This window comes from Dipodomys ordii, unplaced genomic scaffold (assembly GCF_000151885.1).
Source record: "Dipodomys ordii isolate 6190 unplaced genomic scaffold, Dord_2.0 Scaffold30, whole genome shotgun sequence".
NCBI lineage: Eukaryota > Metazoa > Chordata > Mammalia > Rodentia > Heteromyidae > Dipodomys > Dipodomys ordii.
The window spans coordinates 2,519,095-2,541,308 of NW_012267246.1; the positions used below are offsets into that span (position 1 = coordinate 2,519,095).

The 22,214-nt window shown below is 43.4% G+C and overlaps 1 protein-coding gene across 1 annotated transcript in view; it reads left to right on the plus strand.

The window, feature by feature from the left end:
- Lekr1 (leucine, glutamate and lysine rich 1) overlaps window positions 1-22,213 on the plus strand; it is a gene marked incomplete at its 3' end in the record, with an annotated part of 100,417 nt that extends 78,204 nt beyond the window's left edge. The window contains exons 10-13 of the mRNA XM_013016133.1: window positions 3,776-3,869; window positions 8,781-8,945; window positions 12,818-13,117; window positions 22,115-22,213. Coding sequence (XP_012871587.1) covers window positions 3,776-3,869; window positions 8,781-8,945; window positions 12,818-13,117; window positions 22,115-22,213 — 658 coding nt within the window. The remainder of the gene's footprint in view (window positions 1-3,775; window positions 3,870-8,780; window positions 8,946-12,817; window positions 13,118-22,114) is intronic.
- Between the last annotated feature and the right edge of the window lies 1 nt (window position 22,214).

The following is a 22,214-nucleotide window of genomic DNA, read 5'->3' on the forward strand; positions in this document are numbered from 1 at the left end:
GTCTTTGCTTACTGTCTCTCCGTGTGTGGCTTGCTTTCTTGTACACTATTCCTTCTTGCGAAACTTTCTCCTTGTTGCTATTGTTTTTGTTATTGTTATTTTGTGTCACGAGGGCTTTATCTCTGGGCTACCCCAGGGTCTTTTTCACCTTTGTTTTTGTCTTGCTGTTTTGGCCAGGCTGGCCCAGCCTGTGAGCCTCCCAAGTAGTTGGCACCACAGGTATCAACCACCACCAGACGATTTCGAAGAGTTTTTACATGAGGCTCGTGAATCGAAGATAAACTTTCAGGTATATTTTTGTTTCAGCTTCATTCTGAAAGATAGCTTTGTTCCATATTTAATTTTAGGATCATGGCTTTTCCCAAAGGACGTTGAATCTTCTACTCTGTTCTTTTCTTGCCATCTTTTATTTCTGTTGAGAGTAAATTTTCAGTATCTTAGTCAACATCTTGTAAGACCTCTAACTTTGTTGCTCTTCAGCTTCACAAATGACGTTCTTAGATACGCAATTTTGTTTTATTGATCATGGGTTTTATTTTTTAATTGCAGGATTTGCAATCCAGAATTCCTAGATTTACAAGTTAGGTTTTTCATCAGTGTGGACTATTCTTCCCAAATACTGTTTTCTCCCCCACCCTGACATCTCTGTTTTGGAAATGATGACTGATTTATCTTTTAATTCTGTTCCTCATATGTTTGAGTTTCCTTGTATATTTCCACACTTTGTATTCTCATTTTCTGTTCTCATCTTTCGGCTTTTTCAGCTGTGAGTAATCATTCACAGAGATACTCACTGTGTTTTTTATTTCAGTTGTCCTTTTCACTACTATACAGTCTAGTTACTTTTAAAGTTCATCACTCATGGAAGTCAATTTCCTCTAACATGTTAACCATGCTATTTTTTAATATAAGTGTTAGTAGGGTCCTTGACTTGTTCCAGATTTTTAGAAAGTTTTCAGCACTTTCTCATTCAGTGTACAGATTATACCTAGCATTTATTGTGTTGATAAAAGTTCTCCCTATACTAATGTGTTCAGTGTTATCATGAAGGGATGCTGAATTCCACTAAAGCCTTTTCTGTATCTATTGAAAGAATCTGATGGTTTGGTCCTTTCTGTTGCTGTGGTATATGTTTACTGATTTTCATAGGTCAAATTATACTGCTCCCTTGGATGAAAGTACCTTTGGATTCAGCCTGCTAATAGTTTGTTGAGGATTTTTGAATCTGTGTTTATTAAGGATACGGGCCTATAGCATTCTATTTTTGTTGTGTCCCTGTCTGGTTTTGGTTCAGGATAATGCTGGCCTTGTAGAATGTATTGGGGAAAGTCCCTCCTCTTGCGTTTACTTTGGCACAGTTTAGGAAGAATTGGTGCGAGCTCTTGAAGTGTTGGGTAGAACCCAGCAGTGAGGCGTATGGCCCTGAGCTCTCCCTTGATGAGAGACTTTTTATTTCTGATTCAGTCTGATTACTGTAATTGTTCTGTTCAAGTTTCCAACTTCTTTATGATTCAGTTGGTGAGATATATGTGTCCACAAATGAATCTAATTCTCAGGTGAGCCTTTGTATTTATTTGGGGTCAGCTGTAATGTCCCCCTTGTCTTATCTGATTTTATTTGAATATTCTTTCTTCTTTTTCTTTTTTTCTTTTTTTAGAGGGGGTCCAGTCGTGGGGCCTGAACTCTGGGCCTGGGCTCTTCAGCTCAAGGCTAGCACTCTACCACTTGAGCCACAGTGCCACTTCCGGCTTTTTTCTTTTTGCTTATGTGGTGCTGAGGAATCGAACCCAGGGCCTCATGCATGCAAGGCAAGGGCTCTACCACTGAGTCACCTTCCCAGCCCCCTCTTTTTTCTTTTTCTTAAAGTAGTTATGAGTTTATCCATTTTCTTTACCTTTTTGAAAAAAGTTCTTTTTAATTTTCATAATTTTTAGTATCTATTTTATTTATTTCTAGTTCCTTTGAGATACAGCATTGAATTATTTGGCATCTTTTTTTTTAATGTAGGCATTGAGTACTGTAGACTTTTACCCTGTTATACTGTTTTTATAGTGTTTCATAGGTTTTGGTATATTCTTTGTTTTTATTTGTTACAAGAAATAAACTTTTTCTTTTTCATCTCTTCCTTAATTCCATTGGTTGTTCACTAGTGAGTAGTATAATGTCCATCTATTTGTATATTTTTGCAAGTTAATTTCTAGTTATTGCACTGTGATTGAAAAAGATACTCAATATAATTTCAGTTTTTTAACTTGTTGATACCTGTTTTCTGACCCATTTCTATTGAATGAATGCTACAAAGAGAAAAGCAAGTCAAAGTTGACTTGAAAATTTCAAGCCCAAGGTTTGAAATTTAGAAGACTATTTAGAGAAGTTTTTATTTCAGTCGTCTTTTTCACTACTATACAGTCTAGTTACTTTTAAATTTCATCAGAAATTCCAACAGACAATGAGAATCCAAAATGTGGAAATATACAAGGAAGCTCAAACATGGGGAACAGAATTAAAAGACTTGAGACTATTTAGAAGAGTTTCAATTTATTGAAAATTATGAGAATATAGAAGAAAGGAAGATTGCAGGAGATGGTGATGAATTTGTTTCCTTGGTTTTTGGGGGTTTTTTGGAGATAGAAAGGGAATGGTAAAGGAAAATACAGGAATGGGGAGAAGGAACAAACCCTGGAGAAGTATCCTGACAGAAAATGGGTGTGGAGGCTCTCCAAGGAGGGAGGAGTCCTGGCCTACACATGGTTTTGTCACTACCTGTGACATTAAAGGCCTTCCCTTCAGTGTCCCTGTGAAATGTTCCCATGAATCTCTCATCCTTATTTCTACCCAGAGGAACACACACTAAGTATCAAGATCCATTTATGTCCTGTAATCCCAGCAATTGAGAGACAGAGGCAAGAGAATCATGCATTCAAGGCCAGCATGAACAATATAGAGAGGCCCGATTGTTTAAAAAAGCCCATTTACATAGATGAAAATGTCAAAATGTTCCTTATTTTCCCTTTTCCAATGTCTTACAGTTTGTATCCCATGTAACTCCTGATATTGCCCTGTTTGTTCTATCAATATCTGAGATTAGTAGAAGAAAAAATAAATTTAGTAAACACTGAATATTCATTGAACTAGGGTGTATCCCAGAATATTTTCTTTTTTTTAGAAACATTATTATCTAGTGTTAAAATTTAGTCATTAACTTTTTAAATTGCTTTCTTTATTTTTTGTGCTGGTCTTGGGAATTGAACTCAAGGCCTGGATTCTATCCCTGACCTTCTTTTGCTCAAGGTTGGTGCTCTACCCTTTGAGCCACAGCTGTACTTCGAGCTCTTTGGTAGTATATTAGAGATGAGAGTCTCACAGACTTTCCTGCCTAGTCTGGCTTCAAATTGTGATCCTCAGATCTCAGCTTCCTGAGTAGCTAGGATTACAGGTGTGAGCCACCAGTGCCTGGCTTAATCACCAATTTTTTTGAGCCACAACCCATAATATCATTTATATTTGTGATTGCACATGTGTTAATACTATTTCATATAAAAATAATAACATTGATAACTAAGAGAAAGTTACCCCCAAGAAAGCACTTCCCATGCATGCATTAAAGTTTTCAAGTTGCCACTGAACACTAAAATAGTATATAGTAGCCAATATATATTGCTAGTAAGAATAAGCAGACTAAGGTATACAAGAATGTTCTCTGAGCCAGGAAGTACGACTTTGGAAGAGGGTCAGGGGTGAGTCTTTACTCATGTGTTGGGTTTATGGTTTTCAGGGAATTGATGCTGCTTTCCCACCAGAAAAGCATCGGGCAGCTGCAGGAAACCCTTAGACAGAAGCTGCTGAACGATGATAACTGGAAGGAGAAGGTAACGGCGGGCGGCTTTGCTGGGCGCCTGGCTTTGCTGGCTTTGCAGACTCCTGTCTACTTGCCAGAACACTATGCACATGCTTTTCTCTTGTGCTTCTCCCTGAAATCTCCAGCACCAAATGTTCTTAGGATGATTGTATTTTTCAATACTAGCAATGTCATGGGACATCAAAAGTAAACATAGATCTTGAAATTTTGTAGAAATCAAGCCCTTAGTTTGCATTGGGAAATGAAAGTTTAGCTTTCAGATGTTTCCTTTTCTCCCACCACAATCTGTGTTTTACTACATTCTTAAAAGCAAGGGAATATTAATCCATATACCTTCTCTACTTCTAAGGAGATATAATGTAAGAGAATGAAAAATTACTTAAAAGTTATTCAGTTATGAACTTCTGACATTTGCTCTGCAACAGTAAAATGAACATTTAGCTTGCCATTAACTCAGAGGTTCAACAATGCACATTTGTTATTTTAATCATTTTAAAGTCATATTTTTAAAAATATAACTAATTTTATTTAATATTTATATATTTAATATGTATTAATAAATATTACATAATCATAGTCATATTAGAAATATGACTTTAATTTTTTTAAAAAATCATTAGTCCCCACCATCCAGACTTCACACATAGGTCAGTCACATGTCAGTGGTAATCAACCCCTCCCTGCCCCAAACTTCCAGGACTGCTGAGTGGCCAGGCCTGTCCTGCATACAGAGCCCCAGCCTTCCCCTCTCTTCTGATTTTTCTTCTGTTTGTTTCTTGCCATGCTGGGGTTGAACCAGGGCCTTGATGTGCTAGGCAAGTGCTCGGCCAAGCTTCAGCCCCAACTGGAGTTTCCTTAGTGTGTCTCAAACTTTTCTCTAGAACCTGGAGCTGGCTATACAACAAGAACCATAGATTCTTCCCCTTGAGGCCCAACTTCTGTACCTACAGCAAGCAAGTGGCCTCCCTTCTCCTGACATCTCCCCAGGAATCCTCACCCTGCCACCCAGCAGATGGAGGCCTTCTGGTCATTGTTGCTGGCTCAGTCACTTCTAAATTCATCACTTCTGTTTCTAATCATCAAAATACCCTACTTGTACCAGCCCTCTGCAAAGCAATGCTTCTTTCCTGTGTCTTTGAATGTGCAGTCAAGCTAAAATATAAAATGATCATTGTAGAATAAGATTTTAGAATGTGGAGGAAGTTGCTCTCTCTAGTTTATACCTTGTTGTATATAGCTCAGGCTTTTTCTCTTCCTTCTTCGCTAAGCCCCATGCTGCTTTAATTCTAATGTTCATGCATTGTAGTGTACTCATTAGCTGGTCTGTTCTTATTCATCTCCCCTACTCCTCCTAGCAACCCATGTTTAAGATTTTAAAAAAGAAGACAGTCAACTTAATATTCAAAACAAAAGACTTATCTTTAAACCCATTCAATTACTAAGATTTTTTAATACCTTGGTGAAAGTCTAGTAGAATAGTCTTTCTACTTACTCTTTAAGGTACTGAAAATTAAAGCTACGTTTTGGAAATTAGTTTGTCAATATGTATCACAGGATATTGTAAATGTCCATCTTTTGACTTAGAAATTTCTCTGATGGAATCAACCTGGGTAGAGATTTAATAGGTTCTACCTTTCTTCAAACTCCTAACCTCCTCCACTTAAACTGGTGGAGTGACCTTCCTGCCTTGGCTTGAATAGAAGTTCCCATGTCCATATGAACACCCATTATGGAGAAGAGGTCATTAGGAACAGTATCACCCACTCTAGAGTTCCTGTTCATTGTCCCCTGCCCCCCACATTTCTAATAGAGTAAAATCAAGCTCATGGTAGCATTTGGCCATATAAAAGCTTTTGTGTTTATGCCTTATGTGCAGTTAACTGGTGATGAAATAATATCACGTAATATTTCTGAAGTTCTTTCTAATCAATTGTAGCACAGATGTCTTTTGGCATGTATAATTTCTGTAGTATAAGTGGACATTTCATTTTGCTGAAAGAACATGACTTGTTAATAAATGTCATCATTTAGCCAGCAGTAAATCAAGATTCAGATTAGTGAAGCCAGGAGATGATAATTATATCTTGGCTGTGTCAGCTATTGAGACTCTGAATAAAAAGTTCCCTAAAAGTCCTCTCGTGAGAAAAAAGAATCACTAATATGACATTGTAGTCTCTTTCTTGGGTCACTGTGCCTTTGCGTAGGAATGAAATGTTCTCTTTACAAATATATAATACACATATTAGAATAAATTTCGTAACTTAAATGCTTTTAACATTTAAAAAGTGGATAGAAGTTTGTGTCTGTGCTTAATTATTTTAGAGTATGTAAAAAGCACATAATAGGACCAAATAGTTGCTATGCAACAAGAATGGCACATTTTTAAATAACTACATTTACTAATTGCCAGTGATCTTTGTTGATTTCAAGTATGCTTGGATGCAAAGAGAGAAAATTAATGTGCATGATGAACCTGGAAACCTTGTTCCAAATGCATAATGCTGTTACTATTTAGTTACCATTTTGTGGTTAAAAAATCTCCGATAACCAGAGTGCTTACCTAATAACCCCTTCCCTTTACTTCTTGACTGTTACTTTTGAGTGCAGTCGACAAATTTCAACTGAGCATTTTCATAGATTATCCAGATATTACATTTAGAAACATTTTAGAATTGCACCAATTGGCCTCATTTTAAACAACAAAACCACAAAAATCTTACTTCCTGACTAGAGTAAATGGATTGGCAGTAAAAGCGCAAGGGGGAAAACGTTTACTTCAAGAAATAGAAAATTCTGAGTTTGACAGGAGGCGGAACGAAACCTCAGCCTCTTCAAGTGGAAGAGGCAGCGAGTAGATGAAGCCAAGAGCAGTGAGGTTTAGGACTGACACTGGGCCGGGATGCATGCGGTCACTGCGGCTATGTGTGTGGACGTGTGTAAGGTGCACGACCGACACGGCATTGACGGCGCAGCTAACCATCCAAGCTGGGCAGTGGAGCCCATCTGTCCGCCCAGCGCGGCCGAGGCCCAGCGGCCAGGCCGGGCCAGGCGGGGCTTGGGGGGGCACTGGAGTGGTTAACCATCCAAGCTGGGCAGTGGAGCCGATCCGTCCACCCAGCGTGGCCGAGGCCCAGCGGCCAGGCCAGGCCAGGCGGGGGGATGCGGGGGGCACTGGAGAGGCCTGGCTGGAGCTGGGGCTGCGCGCAGCCCCGCACAGCCTCTGCTGCCCAGCCCACCCTTCAGGCGACCTTCACCCCCACGCCATGTCACTGGCTGTGTCCGCACAGGCCTGGCGGTGAGTGGTGACGGTTAGTGGTGCACTGAGAAATTACTAGAACGCTGGGTGGAGCGTTGGAGTAAGGAGGCTGGCCAGCGGTGAGGGAGCGGTGGAGACCCGCATGGACGCCAGCCTCTCTGGATAGTGCAGACGCAGGGGTGGAAGGGTGAAAGCCAAGGGGTGGGCTGCTGGGTGGGACGCCTGGGTAGTCCATGGCGCTTCAATGAGGGCGGGCCTGTGGGCGGGGCCGCACAGAGGGGCGGGCTAGTGGGCGGGGCCGCGCAGAGGGGCGGGCCTCTAGGTGGGGGCGTGTCGAGGGAAAGGTGGGGCCTGTGGAGGGGCGGTGCTATGGGCGGGGCCTTGGAGGGCGTGTTGAGGGGAAGGTGGGGCCATGGAAGAGTGGGCCTGTGGGCGGGGCCGTGTGGAGGGGCGGGCCTGTGGGCGGGGCCTTGGAGGGGGGCCTCTGGGTGGGGGGGGCTGTTGAGGGGAGGGATGGGGCCATGTGGAAGATCGGGCCTGTGGGCGGGGCTGTGTGGAGGGGCGGGCCCGTGGACGGGCCATGTCGAGGGGCGGCCTGTGGGCTGCCAGAGATGAGTGGGTGCAAGGGTCTGCCATTCGGAGGGCTCCTTGCCAGCACCCCAAAGTTTCCTTGGTCTTTAGCAGTCAGAGAACTGCCTATTGGAACAATTCTGTCAAGTCCCAAAGACGGTCGGTCACCTTTAATCCAGACATCCCAAGACTGAGGCGGAGGACCGCCACCCGTGCGGCCCGGCAGTGTCCCGAGAAGCTGGGGTGGGTCCCTGGCTGTCACTCTCCCGTGCTCTCCCGATTTACCCCTCCTGAGTGCGTGGACCATCACGGACGGCTGTGAGTCTGGAGCTCTGGAGCGACTGTCAAGCCCGTGAGCGCACTACCTGTAGCCCACGCTGCCCTCATGCTGTGACCCCGCCTTGTCCGGCGGTCTGTCAGGGGACCAAGTTGCGGCCTAGTGCGTAGTCTCTGGTGGAGAGTCCTGCCGGGAGGAGGGAGGAGGAGCACCGGCAGCGCATGGCCGCGTGCGTGAGCCCTGTGGCCTGCTCCCCCTCCGCCCTGACCGCTCACTCGAGCCCTTGCTGCTGCTTTCTGTGAGTCACACAGCGTGCAAGGCCGAGCCAGGGAATTTCTAGAGCCTTCTGTCCCACTGGTGCTGTCTGAGTCAAACTGTGATGCCTGTATCACTGTCTGTGGCACTGTCTGTTACTCACCCTTCCAGCTTCAGTCACATTTAAAAAGGCAATCTGTGTCCAAAAAAATTTGAAAAGTCAACTTTTGTACATTCTATCTCCTCTGAGTTTTCAGCTGGACTTAGTCTATCATCCTAAAGTATGTGTGTGTGTATGTGTGTGTGTGTAAGGGTGGTTATTGAGGACTGAGTTTACAGTATAGGTAACTAATCTTAGTCATTAAGTGATTCAGCTTTTAGTATTTCTGAAAACGGTCATAATACAGTCCTAATTTCTCTACTGATTTTTCAGATTCAAGAAGGTCTTAGATCTTGGGATCTTACTCTAAGGTCAATGTTCTGGCACACAGCTAATGTTAACGTTTTATTTCTTTCATTAGAGTATGAGAATAAGTTTTATATGTACTTAATGTTATTTTTAGATTGAAGCTGAAATCGCCAAGGAAAGAGCCCAACATTTGGTTGAATTCCAGGAGCAAGCTCTTCTCTTTAAGGAAGAGGCAAAACTGGAACTTGATATTGAAAAAGAAAAACACCAGGAAATAATCCAAAAATATAAGAAAGAGCATGAAGAGCTGCAGGCAAAGGTCTGTAGCTATGTCCATCATATAATGTGTTTGAAATTACAGATGTTGGAATTTCCTTCTAAGAACATGGCAGTATCTGCCACCAGTAACTGTCCTTATGGTTGTTGGGCCATGGTTTAGCCACATAGGTAAACTAGTTCGGCTATTCTCTGGCCTGTGGTGATGAAGATAAATGGCATAAGTGTATAATTCAGCTATGAATGGATTTATTTTCCTTTACTAAAATAAACTTACCTTTAGAACAGCAATAAGCACATGGCTATTCTGACAACACCTCAAATACCCAGAATAATAATATCCAAATGGTAAGATGTTTTACATTTCCCAATAAAGCATACCTTTTTTCCTTTCCTTTTCTTTTTTTTTTTTTTTGTGGTGCCAATCCTAACACTTAAACTCACAGCCTGGGTCTATAGCACTCAACCCTTTGAGCCACAGCTCCATTTCTGGCTTGCTTTGTAGCTAATTGGAGGTAAGAGTTTCACAGACTTTCCTGTCGAGGCTATCTTTCAACTGCACTCCTCAGATCTCAGACTCTTGAATAACTAGAATTACAGGCATGAGCCACCAGCACCAGGCTCAAAACATTTTTTGAATGAAGAATAATATTCTGTAGATGTAATTATACATCCCTATTTGTTAAAGTCTCCCTGGTGGTGGTATCTGTTTTATTTGCTTGGTTTTTTTTTTTTTTTGGTCCGGTTGTGGGGCCTGAACTCTGGGCCTGGGCGCTGTCCCTCAGCTCTTCAGCTCAAGGCTAGCGCTCTACCACTTGAGCCACAGCGCCACTTGCGGCTTTTTTCTTTTTGCTTATGTGGTGCTGAGGAATCGTCCCTCAGCTCTTCAGCTCAAGGCTAGCGCTCTACCACTTGAGCCACAGCGCCACTTGCGGCTTTTTTCTTTTTGCTTATGTGGTGCTGAGGAATCGTACCCAGGGCCTCAGGCATGCAAGGCAAGTGCTCTACCACTGAGCCATCTTCCCAGCCCCTATTTGCCTGTTTTATGAGACATCATCTAGCTATGTAGCCCAGGCTGGCCTCAAATTCACAAACTTTGGGTCTCAGCTTCCTGAGTGCTAGGATTATAAACTTGTATACAAAACTCAGCAGTGTATCCCTGTTGTGTGTAGTGTTTGTGTGTGTGTGTGTGTGTGTGTGTGTGTGTGTGTGTGTGTGCACATATGCCAGTCCTGGGGCTTGAACTCAGGGCCATGGCTCTGTCCCCGAGATTTTGTGCTCAAGGCTAGAATTATACCAGTTGAGCGACAGTTCTACATTTGGCTTTTTGGTGGTTCATTGGAGATAAAAATCTCAGAGACTTTCTTGCCAAGGCTGGCTTAGAACTATGATCTCCAGATTTCAGCCTCCCCAGTAGCTAGGATTACAGTTGTGAGCACTGGTGCCCAGCTTTAGTCCCTGTTTTCACAGCCTCTAAGTATAGAATATGTATGTGTATCAGTCAAGTCTTACTGGAGTGAATAAATTCACTAAGAGCCCATGTTAATTGAGCATCTGATGAACCTAATACCCTGCCCTTGTGTGAAGGAGATACAGTTCAGCCATTTCAGTGGTTCACTGAAAACAATAATTAAGTAGGACCACCCACCAGTATATGACCAGTGTAGTAAAACAGGACCTCTTAGTCAGAAAGGGCTCCTGCTTTGGACTTAATGCTGTGCAGATGCTGCCTGACACTCTTGATCATTTTACCTTTGAATCTGTGAGATGGCAGACCATCTACTGTAACTTGGAACCTTGACTGACCTAAAGTTTTGGCCAACGCTAGCCAGGTCCTCACCCCTAACTTCGTACCCGCTTCCCCCACCTGGTGACTGGTTGTAATCCTGGTTCAGAATCCCATGGTTAGAGAAGTCATGAGGCAGAGCAAGGTCATGTGATTCTCAAGAGCAGTCAAAAGTCCAGGTATTGCAAGTAAAATCCCCTGGTTTTAAAATGTTCACACACACACACACACACACACACACACACTAAAAACATATTTGTTGTTCTGCACCCCAGGGACAATTTGTTCTATTCCAGTGTCAGAACTACTGTTCAGACCTGGCAGTGACCATCTTCCCTCCTGAGTTAGCTGAAAATAATAGAATATTAATTTATAAAGTGACTAACTCTGGTGAATAGATTTCTCCCAAAAGCTGTTTTTTATGTAAATTTAACATTTGAAATAAATTTTGGATACATAATTCTTTTTAAGTAATAGCTCAAAAAGTCCTTAGAGCTTTGGTCTAGGAATGTTTTCCAGATTCTTTGTGGACTAGTTTCTTGTTAAGCTAATTATTTGTAAGATGACAACATCTGTCGCATAAATAATAAGGATAAGCTTCATCAGAACTATGTGATTGTTCTTCTGTTCTTTGTTTTGTAAGGAGGAAGATAAATCTTTTCTTCTAAAAGGGAAATGTTCCCTTCATGCCATGAGGAAAAGCTTTTCTTACCCCCTCACTTATTTATCTAGAAGTACAACCAAGAAAAGCAGCACATGATCACAGTATTCTGCTATTGTCTAGTGTTGCAACATCATTATGGCAGCCATATGTGGCCTGTATTTCCAAAAAATTCATTCAGCTTTCATAAACTTGAATGTTTGGGCTCCAGCCACAGTCACATTTCAAATGTTGGGTGGTCGGTAATGGCTTTTAAGAGCCTGTCACAGCATCTCGTTGGTAGTGTCACATCCAGAGATGTGGAAGGAGTGTTTACACCATGGAAATTAAATATAATTTTGGCTTTTACTTTGTTTTCCTTTTTTATGCCAGTCTTGGAGCTTCTGTACTCAAGGCTAGCACTCTAGTACTTGCGACACAATTCTACTTCAAGATTTTTTTGGTGGTTAAGTGGAGATAAAACTTCCTGCTCTGGCTGGCTTTGAACTGCAATTCTCTGGTCTCAGCCTTCTGAGTATCTAGGATTATAGACATGAGCCCCTGGAGCCAGGCTTTGGCTTTTATTTTTAAAGAGACTGTTGTTACCATCATTTTATATAGCTAGTGGCCGTAGAGAGCTGCTGGCCACCATTCTGGATAGTGCAGAATATTTCTATCATTTCAAGAAATTCTGTGTGACAGAGCTCTTCAAGAAGCATGCAGAGCAGCCTGGTGCTGCTGGCTCACGCCTGTAATCATAGCTACTCAGGAGGCTGAAATCTGAGGACCCTGGTTCAAAGTCAGCTTGGGCAGGAAAGTCCGTGAGACTCTTATCTCCCTTTAACCACCAGAAAACTGGAAGTGGCTCTGTGGCTCAAGTGGTAGAGCGTGCTACCCTTGAGCTGAAGAGCTCAGGGACAGTGCTCAGGCCCACAGTTCAAGCCCCATGACCAACAAAAGAGAAAGAAAGGAAGGGAGGGAGGGAGGGAGGGGGGAGAGAGGAAGGAAGGAAAATAAAAGAAACAAACGTGCAGTGCTTGGGGCCTTCCAGCCAGGACATACATGAAGGAAGCCCAGTGACACCACGAGGAAGATTTACTTGTTGGTAAGAGTGAAGTAGCTGTAGCACACTCATGTCTCCAAACATCAGGCATTTTGAGGTCCCAAAGCCAGCCTAGTTAGGACTATCCAGGCCCCTGGTCTACTTGACAAGATTCGAGCCATTCTTGGCAGCTCAAGATAGTCACCAAGATTTGTGTATTTCCAGGGGTACAAAGTGATGAATGCCATTCCATTTTACATGGAAAAAGAAAAGTGTGTTATCTTTTAAGAAAAAAATCCTGAAAGCCTGGATATGTCCTAGGGTTTATTTTCATCTAGTTAAAAACTTGCACACTGGTTTATTAAAATAAATTGCTTAAAAACCATAAGAGCTCTATAGTTACTTAGAAACTGTCACCTACAAACTAATATGAAATTTGTCTTACAGATACCTGACTTAATCGCAGGTGCTACAAAAGACCTGAGGCTGAAAGTGAGCACCCTTGAAGAACAACTCCATGAGACCCATCAGCGATACGCAGAAAAATCTGAGTCCAAACAAAGAGAAATTGAAACCCTTAAAAATGCAGTTGCAGAATTTGAATCACGCTTCAAGAAGGAAATTGACAGTCATGATACAGTTTCAGAAAACTTGAAGAAGGAAATGAAACAGAAGTCAGATGAGCTGGCGAGAGTGATGTTGGCCCAAACACAGCTGATGCAACAATTTAACCAAACCCAGGAAGAGGTAGGGGCAGACCACCGTCCCTCTGCACGGAGGGTCAGAGTTCACGCTCTCCCAACACACACACACACACACACACACACACACACACACGAAAGGCAGCTTGGGGGCCTGGAAAGAGTCCTGGGCTGTTTGTTAGAGACCGGAAATGGAAACCACATCCTGGCCATCTCTGGGCACCATTTAATCTCTGCGGACCTGGCCCCACTTTGTATAAGATGTTAGACTATATACGCTAATGCCTTCTCAGTGCCCAATTCTGTGTTGCCAAAGACTACTTAAGATGTGAGCTGGACAGGTGGCTCTCGCCCGTAGCCTACACACTCACCAGGAGTCTGAGATCTGAGGATTGAAGTTCAAAGTCAGCCCCAGCAGGAAAGCCCATGAAACTCCCATCTCAAATCAAGCGCACACACACACACACACACACACACACACACACACACACACAAACACACACACACACACACACACACACACAGCCAGGAGTGGAGCTGTGGCTCAACTGGTAGAGTGCTAGCCTAGAGCTAAGAAGCTCAGGGATAGTGCTCAGGCCCTGAGTTCAAGCCAAACCCCAGGACTGACACAAAGCAAACAAAAAAGACTTGTAAGACTAGGAATCTTTACATATTTATGTCTTAACTGCCTTAACATTAAATCTTTGCCAAAGAAAGGTTTAGGGTTCAAGTGCATAAATTAAAAAAGAAATATGGACAATATAAAGATAATTTGACTTTTATAAAGTTTTACATTTCTGTCAAACTGACCTTAAAAGGTAGTAATAAGTGTTAGTATTCTTATGTATGCATCATTGTTTCAGCAGTTGTTTTTTTTTCAGTTGGCTGTGGGGCTTGAACTCAGGGCTTGGCCACTGTCCTGAGCTTCTTTGTGTTTAAGAGCTATACCACTTGAGCCACAGTGCCACTTCCAGTATTTGGTTAATTGGAGATAAGAGTCTCATGGGGACTTTTCTGCCCCAGCTGGCTTCAAACTGTAATTCTCAGATCTCAGCCTCCTGAGTAGCTACAATTAGAGGTGAGCCACCAAGTGCCCAGTTTCAGCAATGTTTTTATTTAAACTGAAATAGGCTCGTTTTGACTTGAAGCTTTTTTCTTTTATTTGTGAAATGCTAGGCAGTTTAGGAACAATGGAACAATTACTTTGTTCTTTAATTACCAACTTTAGATGATAATATTTGATACTATTTATAAGAGTTTAGTAAATAAGACAAATGGGAGATTCTGCATGCTAGTGATAAGTAATGTTTTCGTTGGTTTTATTGGCATCTCAATGAAGAAATACATGGAAAGTACTAGCAATAAATACATCATGTTCTTGCTATATTTAGATTATTGACCAAAATAGAAGATTAGTTTCATCATTACAAATATGAGGTGAAGCTGTTAGAAAGAATTATAAATATAAGATGAAATAGCGAATGGAAGAACAATGCCTAACACAGCTCTGTACAGTAAAAATGTTTGCATGTTACAGATAGGAACTGACTGAAAAACACTGAATAATTTTCCTAAGGTTTTGCAATGTGGTGCAGCCAAGATTCAAATCCGAGTCTCTGTGAGGTCATGGTTCTTTTTTCAGGAGATCTGAGCTCTCCAGATTCTGCTTGTAAATTTCAAGGTGGCCTCAGGCTCATCTCACAACACTTCCTGGCTTCCATTATTTATGCATTTACTTTTTTTTTGAAATTGGACAAGGCCAGAAACAGTGGCTCAGACCTGTGATCACAGCTACTCAGGAGGTAGAGATTAGGAGGATCAAGGTTCAAGGCTATCCCAGGCAAAAAGTTACCAAGACCCTCGTCTTAACCAATAAGTTAGGTATGGTAGTGTATGCCTGTGATTCCAATTACAAGGGAGGTCTAGGTAGGAAACTTGAGGTCCAAGCTTGGTTTGGACTGAGATTCTACTGGCAAAAGGACTAGAAGCATGGCAGAGGACTTGCCTAGCAAGCATGAGGCCTGGAGTTTTCAAACTCTAATAATATGAACAACCATAAAATATACAAATAAGTGTCTATTCTCACTATAATAGAGAAGAGAAAAACTGTCATCCTGTCATTTTTTAAAGCTAATTATGGATATGCTTAGGAGGTATACCTGAGGTGAAGAAGCACTCTAGGCTTTCCATTAGAAGTTTCCAAAATATCACCTTAATGTTAAATAATTGGAACTAAAATGTAAGTAAATGACTAAGCATGCTGAAGACCAGAACATGCTTATAAAAATAGGACATGAGGCTGGGCGCTGGTGGCTCATGCCTGTAATCCTAGCTACTCAGGAGGCTGAGATCTGAGGATCACGGTTCAAAGCCAGCCCGGGCAGGAAAGTCTGTGAGACTTTTTTTTTTTTTTGTGAGACTCTTATCTCCAATAAACCACTAGAAAACCAGAAGTGGCGCTGTGGCTCAAGCGGTAGAGCACTTGCCTTGGGCTAAAGAGTGCAGGGACAGCGCCCAAGCCCAGAGTTCAAGCCCCACGACCGACCAAAAAAAAAAAAAAATAGGACATGAGCCAATGAAAGCGATAGGACTTATGAACCAGAAAGAGTAGAAGCCACACACAGAGGACACAAAGGGACAGCCACTCCTTGTTTTCAGCCTTCGCCTAGACTCCTGAAGTTTCCCAGGTTCTGAAATAATGCACAGAGAAAGCAAGGTCCCATTAGGACAAGGGTAAATTAACAAGCCAGTGCAGAGAAGGACAGTCCTCTCCATCTCAGGGGAGGAGTGACAGACTTGGTTTTAAATTGCAGAAGAGAGGGCTTGAGGGCAGGAGGAGAGCTGGAACTCTGAATGGCAAGCCAGGGTTATTGGTACAACCCCCAGAACAGGGTTGGGCAGGAAAAACTGCAGTCACCAGGAAGAGAGAATGGAAAATACAGGGTGATGGAGGTAATAGCATAAACAAGGTGCCCCCAAAGTGCTCACTGCACTGTGGAAAAGACACGTGTGAAGAGCAGAAGAGAATGGGAAGTGAGGAAGTAGTAACTCTGAGAACAGCGCACGACCCTTCCAGCAGGGTTCAAACGGAAATCCAGGTTCTTGGTGTCCAAGCTTTCTGGGATCCTATCAAGAGAGTATGACCAGGGTCCAGAGAAGAAGATGGATAGATTCAAAACAAAACAAAACAAAAAGCTCCAAAGGAGTTTTAACATCTTCTTGTTTTAAGACCACAGTGTTGGGCATGGTGGTGCACACTTATAACCCCCAGCAACTTGGGAGGCTGAGGCAGGAAGATCGAATTTGAAGTTAGACTAGACTATATAGTAGATTCAAGAACAGGCAAGCTGCAAAGTGAAAAATGAAACAAACCCACACAGGGAGAAAGGATCAGGAGTTTACTTTCTCCAGTTTCTGCAGCCTAAAGATACTCATAGAAAGTAAAAATCAAAGCTTATTGGAAGTGGAGGTGTGGCCACAAGTAGTAGAGCACAAACCTTAAGGGGAAAAAAAAACTGAGCAAGAACGAGAGGTGCTGAGTTCAAGCCCCAGCACCAGAACAAAAATATGTTCTCAGTTAAACATGGAGGATGGAACCGATATGCTTATCTCTCTACTTCATCTTATCAGCATGAAATGGCAATAAAGTAATAAAAGTGAACAAATGCATAAGGACAGACAGAGCAAGAGAGGAGTTGACACGATGAAAAAAGATGTTGATAAATTTTGGAAAATGGAAAACAAGATGGCTGAGTGGTAACTAACCTGAAGAACTATGGAATATTGAAATCTGATGTGTGTGTGTGGAGGGAGAGGTGAGGGACCAAGAGATGCAAATCTGAGCATGTGACACAGCACAGGCAGGCCAGGAAGACTGTGAAGACAAACAGATGCTCAGGTGCCTCCCCCTTCTCGGGCCCACTAGGGAACGGGAGGCCAGGGTACCAGAGGTTCACCAGTAAAACTGTCAGTCATCAGACTGGAGGACATACAACAGCCAAAAACTGGGGGTGACATCTGTGCTAAATGCACCCCCCCTTACACACTCCCATTCAGAACACCAGCATTCAGGCTAATAACATATCACTAGCAACAAATTGGAAGTGCCTTCTCGGGGATGATCTATGTATACTGAACACGGAGTTATCTCCAAGGAAATGGCTGCACCGCAACCATTCTACCCATCCTGGAATAATAGTCAATAAACCTTACCCAGGTACACACTGGACTTCAGGTCACATTCTGAGGATTCTGTTTTGAACATGAACAGCCAAAGATCACCAAATACTTGAGGATTTTTGTTGTTGTTGTTGGTCGTGGGGCCTGGACTCTGGGCCTGAGCGCTGTCCCTCAGCTCTTCAGCTCAAGGCTAGCTCTCTACCACTTGAGCCACAGTGCCACTTCTAGCTTTTTCTGCCTATGTGGTACTGAGGAATCAAACCCAGAGCCTCATACATGCAAGGCAAGCACTCTACCACTGAGCCACCTTCCCAGCCCCAATATTTCTAATTTTTGAAGGACAGAAAACAGAAACAAATAAGCAATAGAAGAACTTAGAAGTAAAAAATAAAAACTACAACCTAATTGTGCCCTTAATCTTCACCATTGATGAACTTTAAACCTGTTCCTAATCTTAATCTTAACCATAATCTCTAGTGGCTCCTAACCTTATTCCTAATTATAACCCCACCCTAACGCTAATTTGAACACTTAACTCAAATCCCACAGCCTAAACCTAATGTAATTCTAACTCTAAGTCTAATGCCAAATCCTAACCTTATCCTTTGTCCCTTATAAATCCTAACCATCTTCACAAACCTAACCCTACCTCTAATTCTTGTCTTAACCCTAATCCTAACCTAAACCCCCAACTAATCCAGGCCATAATGCCTAATTCCAACACTAATCCAAATTACTGATAAACTCTAACCTTATTCCTAATTCTAACCCCAAACCTAACCTTAACTGACACTGAAACAACTCAAATCCTAAACTAAACCTAATATTCATTCCAATGCCTAAGTCAAACCTCAAGCCTTAATCCTGATCAAACACAACCTTTTGGGTAATGCTAACCCTAAACCTAGCCCTCATTCTCACTAATGCTAACTGTAACCCAGTCGGAGGGATAAACATCCGTCTCCAGAGCATCTGTTTCATTATGTCTGCTGTCTATAGTTGACGTAACTGTTTTCAAGCACAGAATTACAATTTCAAGAACAACACGCTAGCCATCTCACTGTGCCTTACCCAAAGGTCGTTTCCATGTTTTCTGCAGCTCGAGGCTGAACAGATGAAGTGAGCAGAAGCAGCCTTGGGATGGAAGTAGGGCCCACTTGGCTAACTCTGCCAGTGCTTCTGCTTTCTGTGCCTTTTCTACAGCTCCCCCACCCAGCTGGCCGGCCACCCCCTCCCCACCCCAGGGTGACATCCAGTTAGAATTGATGAAAACTGCAGCCTGATCTCTCCATGAGTGGCACAGAACAGGAGCAAGCCCCCTTCACGGAGGACCTCTTCGCGGGCTCAGTCACCAACATGGTGCCAAGTACAGCTGATTCCAGAACACCCCAAGCAGGCATCTCACCTTCAGAATGATGGAGTTACCCAGCAAAGCCTTCTGCTTCTTTCACTGCTTCTGGAACTGAAAGCAACCCAGCTGTCTCAAAGGATAAAAATGAAAACAAACATAAAAATAAACCTACTCTTACTTTGCAGAGATTGGGGGAAATTAGCCATCTCTTAATATTAGAAATTTAAAACAGATGGTGAGCTAATTTATATGTTCATTTTGACATTTACCTCCTCAGTGGGAGTGCAATTAGGCCATATTTTAAGCCCATTTAAAGTGGCTTTTGTCTACGGTGTTACAGAGATAGCTTTAGATGATGCTCAACACCTGTGTGCAAAGTGCCAGGGCCTGGGACTGCGCGTGGGGTCTCCAGGCACCTCACACAGGGATGCAGGGACACTGGGACAGAGATCCCCGTGACAGCTCTGGCCCATGCTGGCCTCCTGCCTCCCACCTTACCCAGCTCCACATCCTTTTCCAGGGCTGGCAAAAGAGCTTTCCATCCGGCAGATTTGATCACACCAGCCACCTGCCTGACAAAGACCTTCCAATGACTCCATCTGGCCCGCAGAGTGAAGTCAAACTCCAGTGTTCAAGGGTTGCCAAATTCCTCCTGAATCTAACTGAGATCTGAGCACCTGCAGCCTGCATCTCCCTGGGCCAACATGTGCCTCATTCTTTTTTGCTCCACCTGGAAAACCTCAGACTCTTTCTCACCACTCCAGCCTCTCGTTTAATTTTGACTTCCAGTTCATGGTGCCATAATGAAACCCAGCCAAAGACAATTTTGTCTAAAACATATAAAGTTCTGTGGTGTGGCATCACTGATATTGCTCATGTTTGTCGACAGGTTTTCATCTTACAATTATTCCATCACGCTTATCCATGTTCAGTGAAAATACGTACTAGATTCCTGTGACAACTCAGCCTTCCTCTTGTGTAAATTGCTGCAAATAATCCAGGCACAAGTGATGAATCTTTCTCCATATGATGGAATTTTCCACTTGTGACTAATGACAATCCACATGTCCTCTTCTCTTCTCCCGCACCACTTCTGAAATAGCCACGCTTTCCATGTCCATTGTTGACCCTAAGATTGAACAAATGATAACAAACTGCCTGTTGGGCAAAACTGAGCTGTAATCTAGATGTTTAAAAAAGGAGGTAATGGTGGCAGGAGGCATGAAGACATTATCAGAGTCCCTGAAGAGTTCATCATGTGTGAACAGACAGAAATAAAAGTCCCTGTGTTCCGCTCAGGATCCTCCTCGTTCACAAAGTAACAGGAGAATGAATCCTCCATTCTGCAAGCTAACTGCCTTAACCATGGGTGAGCTCCCTCCCAAGCAGCTGGTCCACACACGTGAGGAGCCTGTGGTAGACTCAGACCTGGCAGGGCAGAGAGCTTTCTCTCTGGGGTATGACTTTGTCACTTACTCCACCTGTGCCTTTCCCCTGTCACTTGCCCAAACAGTTCTTCAGTGACTTGCCTCATGGATGTTTTCTGTCAAGTACCATTCCTGTACTTGAAGGCCTGCATTTCCTTTTACTAAGTTTTCTGGTTTTTAAAGGAGGGCTCTTGTCCTCACACAGGTGTCAATCAACCTGTCTTTTCATGAAATGACCCCATCATTCAGGTCACCAATTTGTTGACATCATTCACTACTGTCTGTTTTTTTTTTTTTTTTTGTCCTGGAGCTTGAACTCTGGGCCTGGGCGCTGTCCCTCAGCTCTTCAGCTCAAAGTTAGCACTCTACCACTTGAGCCACAGTGCCACTTCCGGTTTTCTGGTGGTTTATTGGAGATAAAAATCTCATGGCTTTTCTGCCTGAGCTGGCTTTGAACCTCAATTCTTAGATCTCAGTGTCCTGAGTAGCTAAGATTACAGATGTGAGCCACTGGCGCCTGGCCATTTTTTATTTTATATATTCCAATAAAATTAGCTCCTCATAGTGTTCTTAATCAAGGGTATTTTTATATTAATCCACTGAGGTCCACTTAAAGCTGATCACCAGCTTACTGTACCACTGAAACAGTGCCTTGGGAATTTTGCCTTTTTTTTTTTTTTAAGTGCCGGTCCTGGGGTTTAAACTCAGGGCCTGGGCACTCTTCCCTTGAGAGCAGAAGCCTGCTGAGGGATCCTTAGGTCACTGAGCATGTATCCCCCCAAAGGGAGCCAGTGTTCTCTCTCTTTCCTGACTCATAATGTAAGTGATTTGTCCCCTACATATTCCCCTGCAATGTGTCACCCTCTCCAGGGGCCCAGAGCACTGGGTTCACAGAAACTTATAGAACAATGAGCCAGAGTCAACATTTCTTCTTTATAAACCCGTTGCCTGATAATTTGTTTCAGTAATGTGGAGATGACTAATATAGACTGCACCCACCATAGCATACTGAAATTTGATCAATGTTTCTGGTTTGTTTGTTTGTTTTTTGTGGTAGTATTGGAGTTTGAACTCCGGTCCTTGCTCTTGCTACCACTAGAGCCACACCCTCAGCCATTTTTTTTATGTTGTTATTTTTGAACTAGGGTCTCATGTTTTTGCTTGGGCTTGCCTTGGCCTATAATCTACCTTCCTGTACCTCCCTTGTAGCTGGGACCACAGACATATGCCACCATGTCCAATTTGTTTGTTTAGATGGAATCTTGGTAACCTTTTTCCAACTGGCCTTGAACTGCAACCCCCCCAGTTCACTCTTAGGTAGCTGAGATGAGCCCCTGTGCCTAGCCCAAATGATTTCTGAATGGAGTTAAAAGCAGCAGGTGTTTTTAGTATAGTATTTTACAAAATGACAGATGAGCAAACACAAATAACTGATTTTACTATTTAAATACTGGAGCTGATCTGTTTTGCTGTTCTTCCAATCTTATAGTTCAAGCCCTTTTACTTGTTTTCCTTATTATTGCTGTGTACCTTCACTATAAAATTACAAAAAGAACACAGTCTACAACTGTGAGTATCGACGGCGGGTACCGGCACTCTCTTGTCTGAGACAGGAGGCAGAGAAGCTGCAGCCCCATGGCAGAGGCATCAGAAGTCAGAGGTTTGAATCCCAGGCTCACCACTACCAGGTCCCTCGGCCATTCTGCCTTCTGGGTCTTCTGCAGATGGCTGGGGTTGGGCCTAATATTTTCTTCAAGCTTCTCTTCCTGCTGGGCAGGGCTGGGGTTTGAACTGGCCGGCCCCGCCAGCCCCTCTGTGTGGCGCATGCGCGTGCACCTATGCCTGTCCTAGAGCTTGGAGGCGGGCTGGGCGCTGTCCCTAGACATTTTTGCTCAAGGCTGGGCCTTGCCACTCGGGCCGCAGCTCCGCGTCTGGCTCTTTGGAGGTCGGTTGGAGACGAGAGTCTGGCGGGCTTTTCCTTGCTCAGCCTGGCTTTGAACTGCCATCTGCAGAGCTCAGCCTGGAGCGCAGGCTGGCGCCTGCGGGCGGGCGTGGGTGGGAGCCGGGCGCCTCCTCTGTCTTTCAGAACGCCCTGCTCGAGGAGACTGTGCGGAGGGAGTGCGAGGAGCGCTTCGAGCTGACGGAGGCGCTGGGCCGCGCGCGCGAGCAGCTGCTGGAGCTCCGGA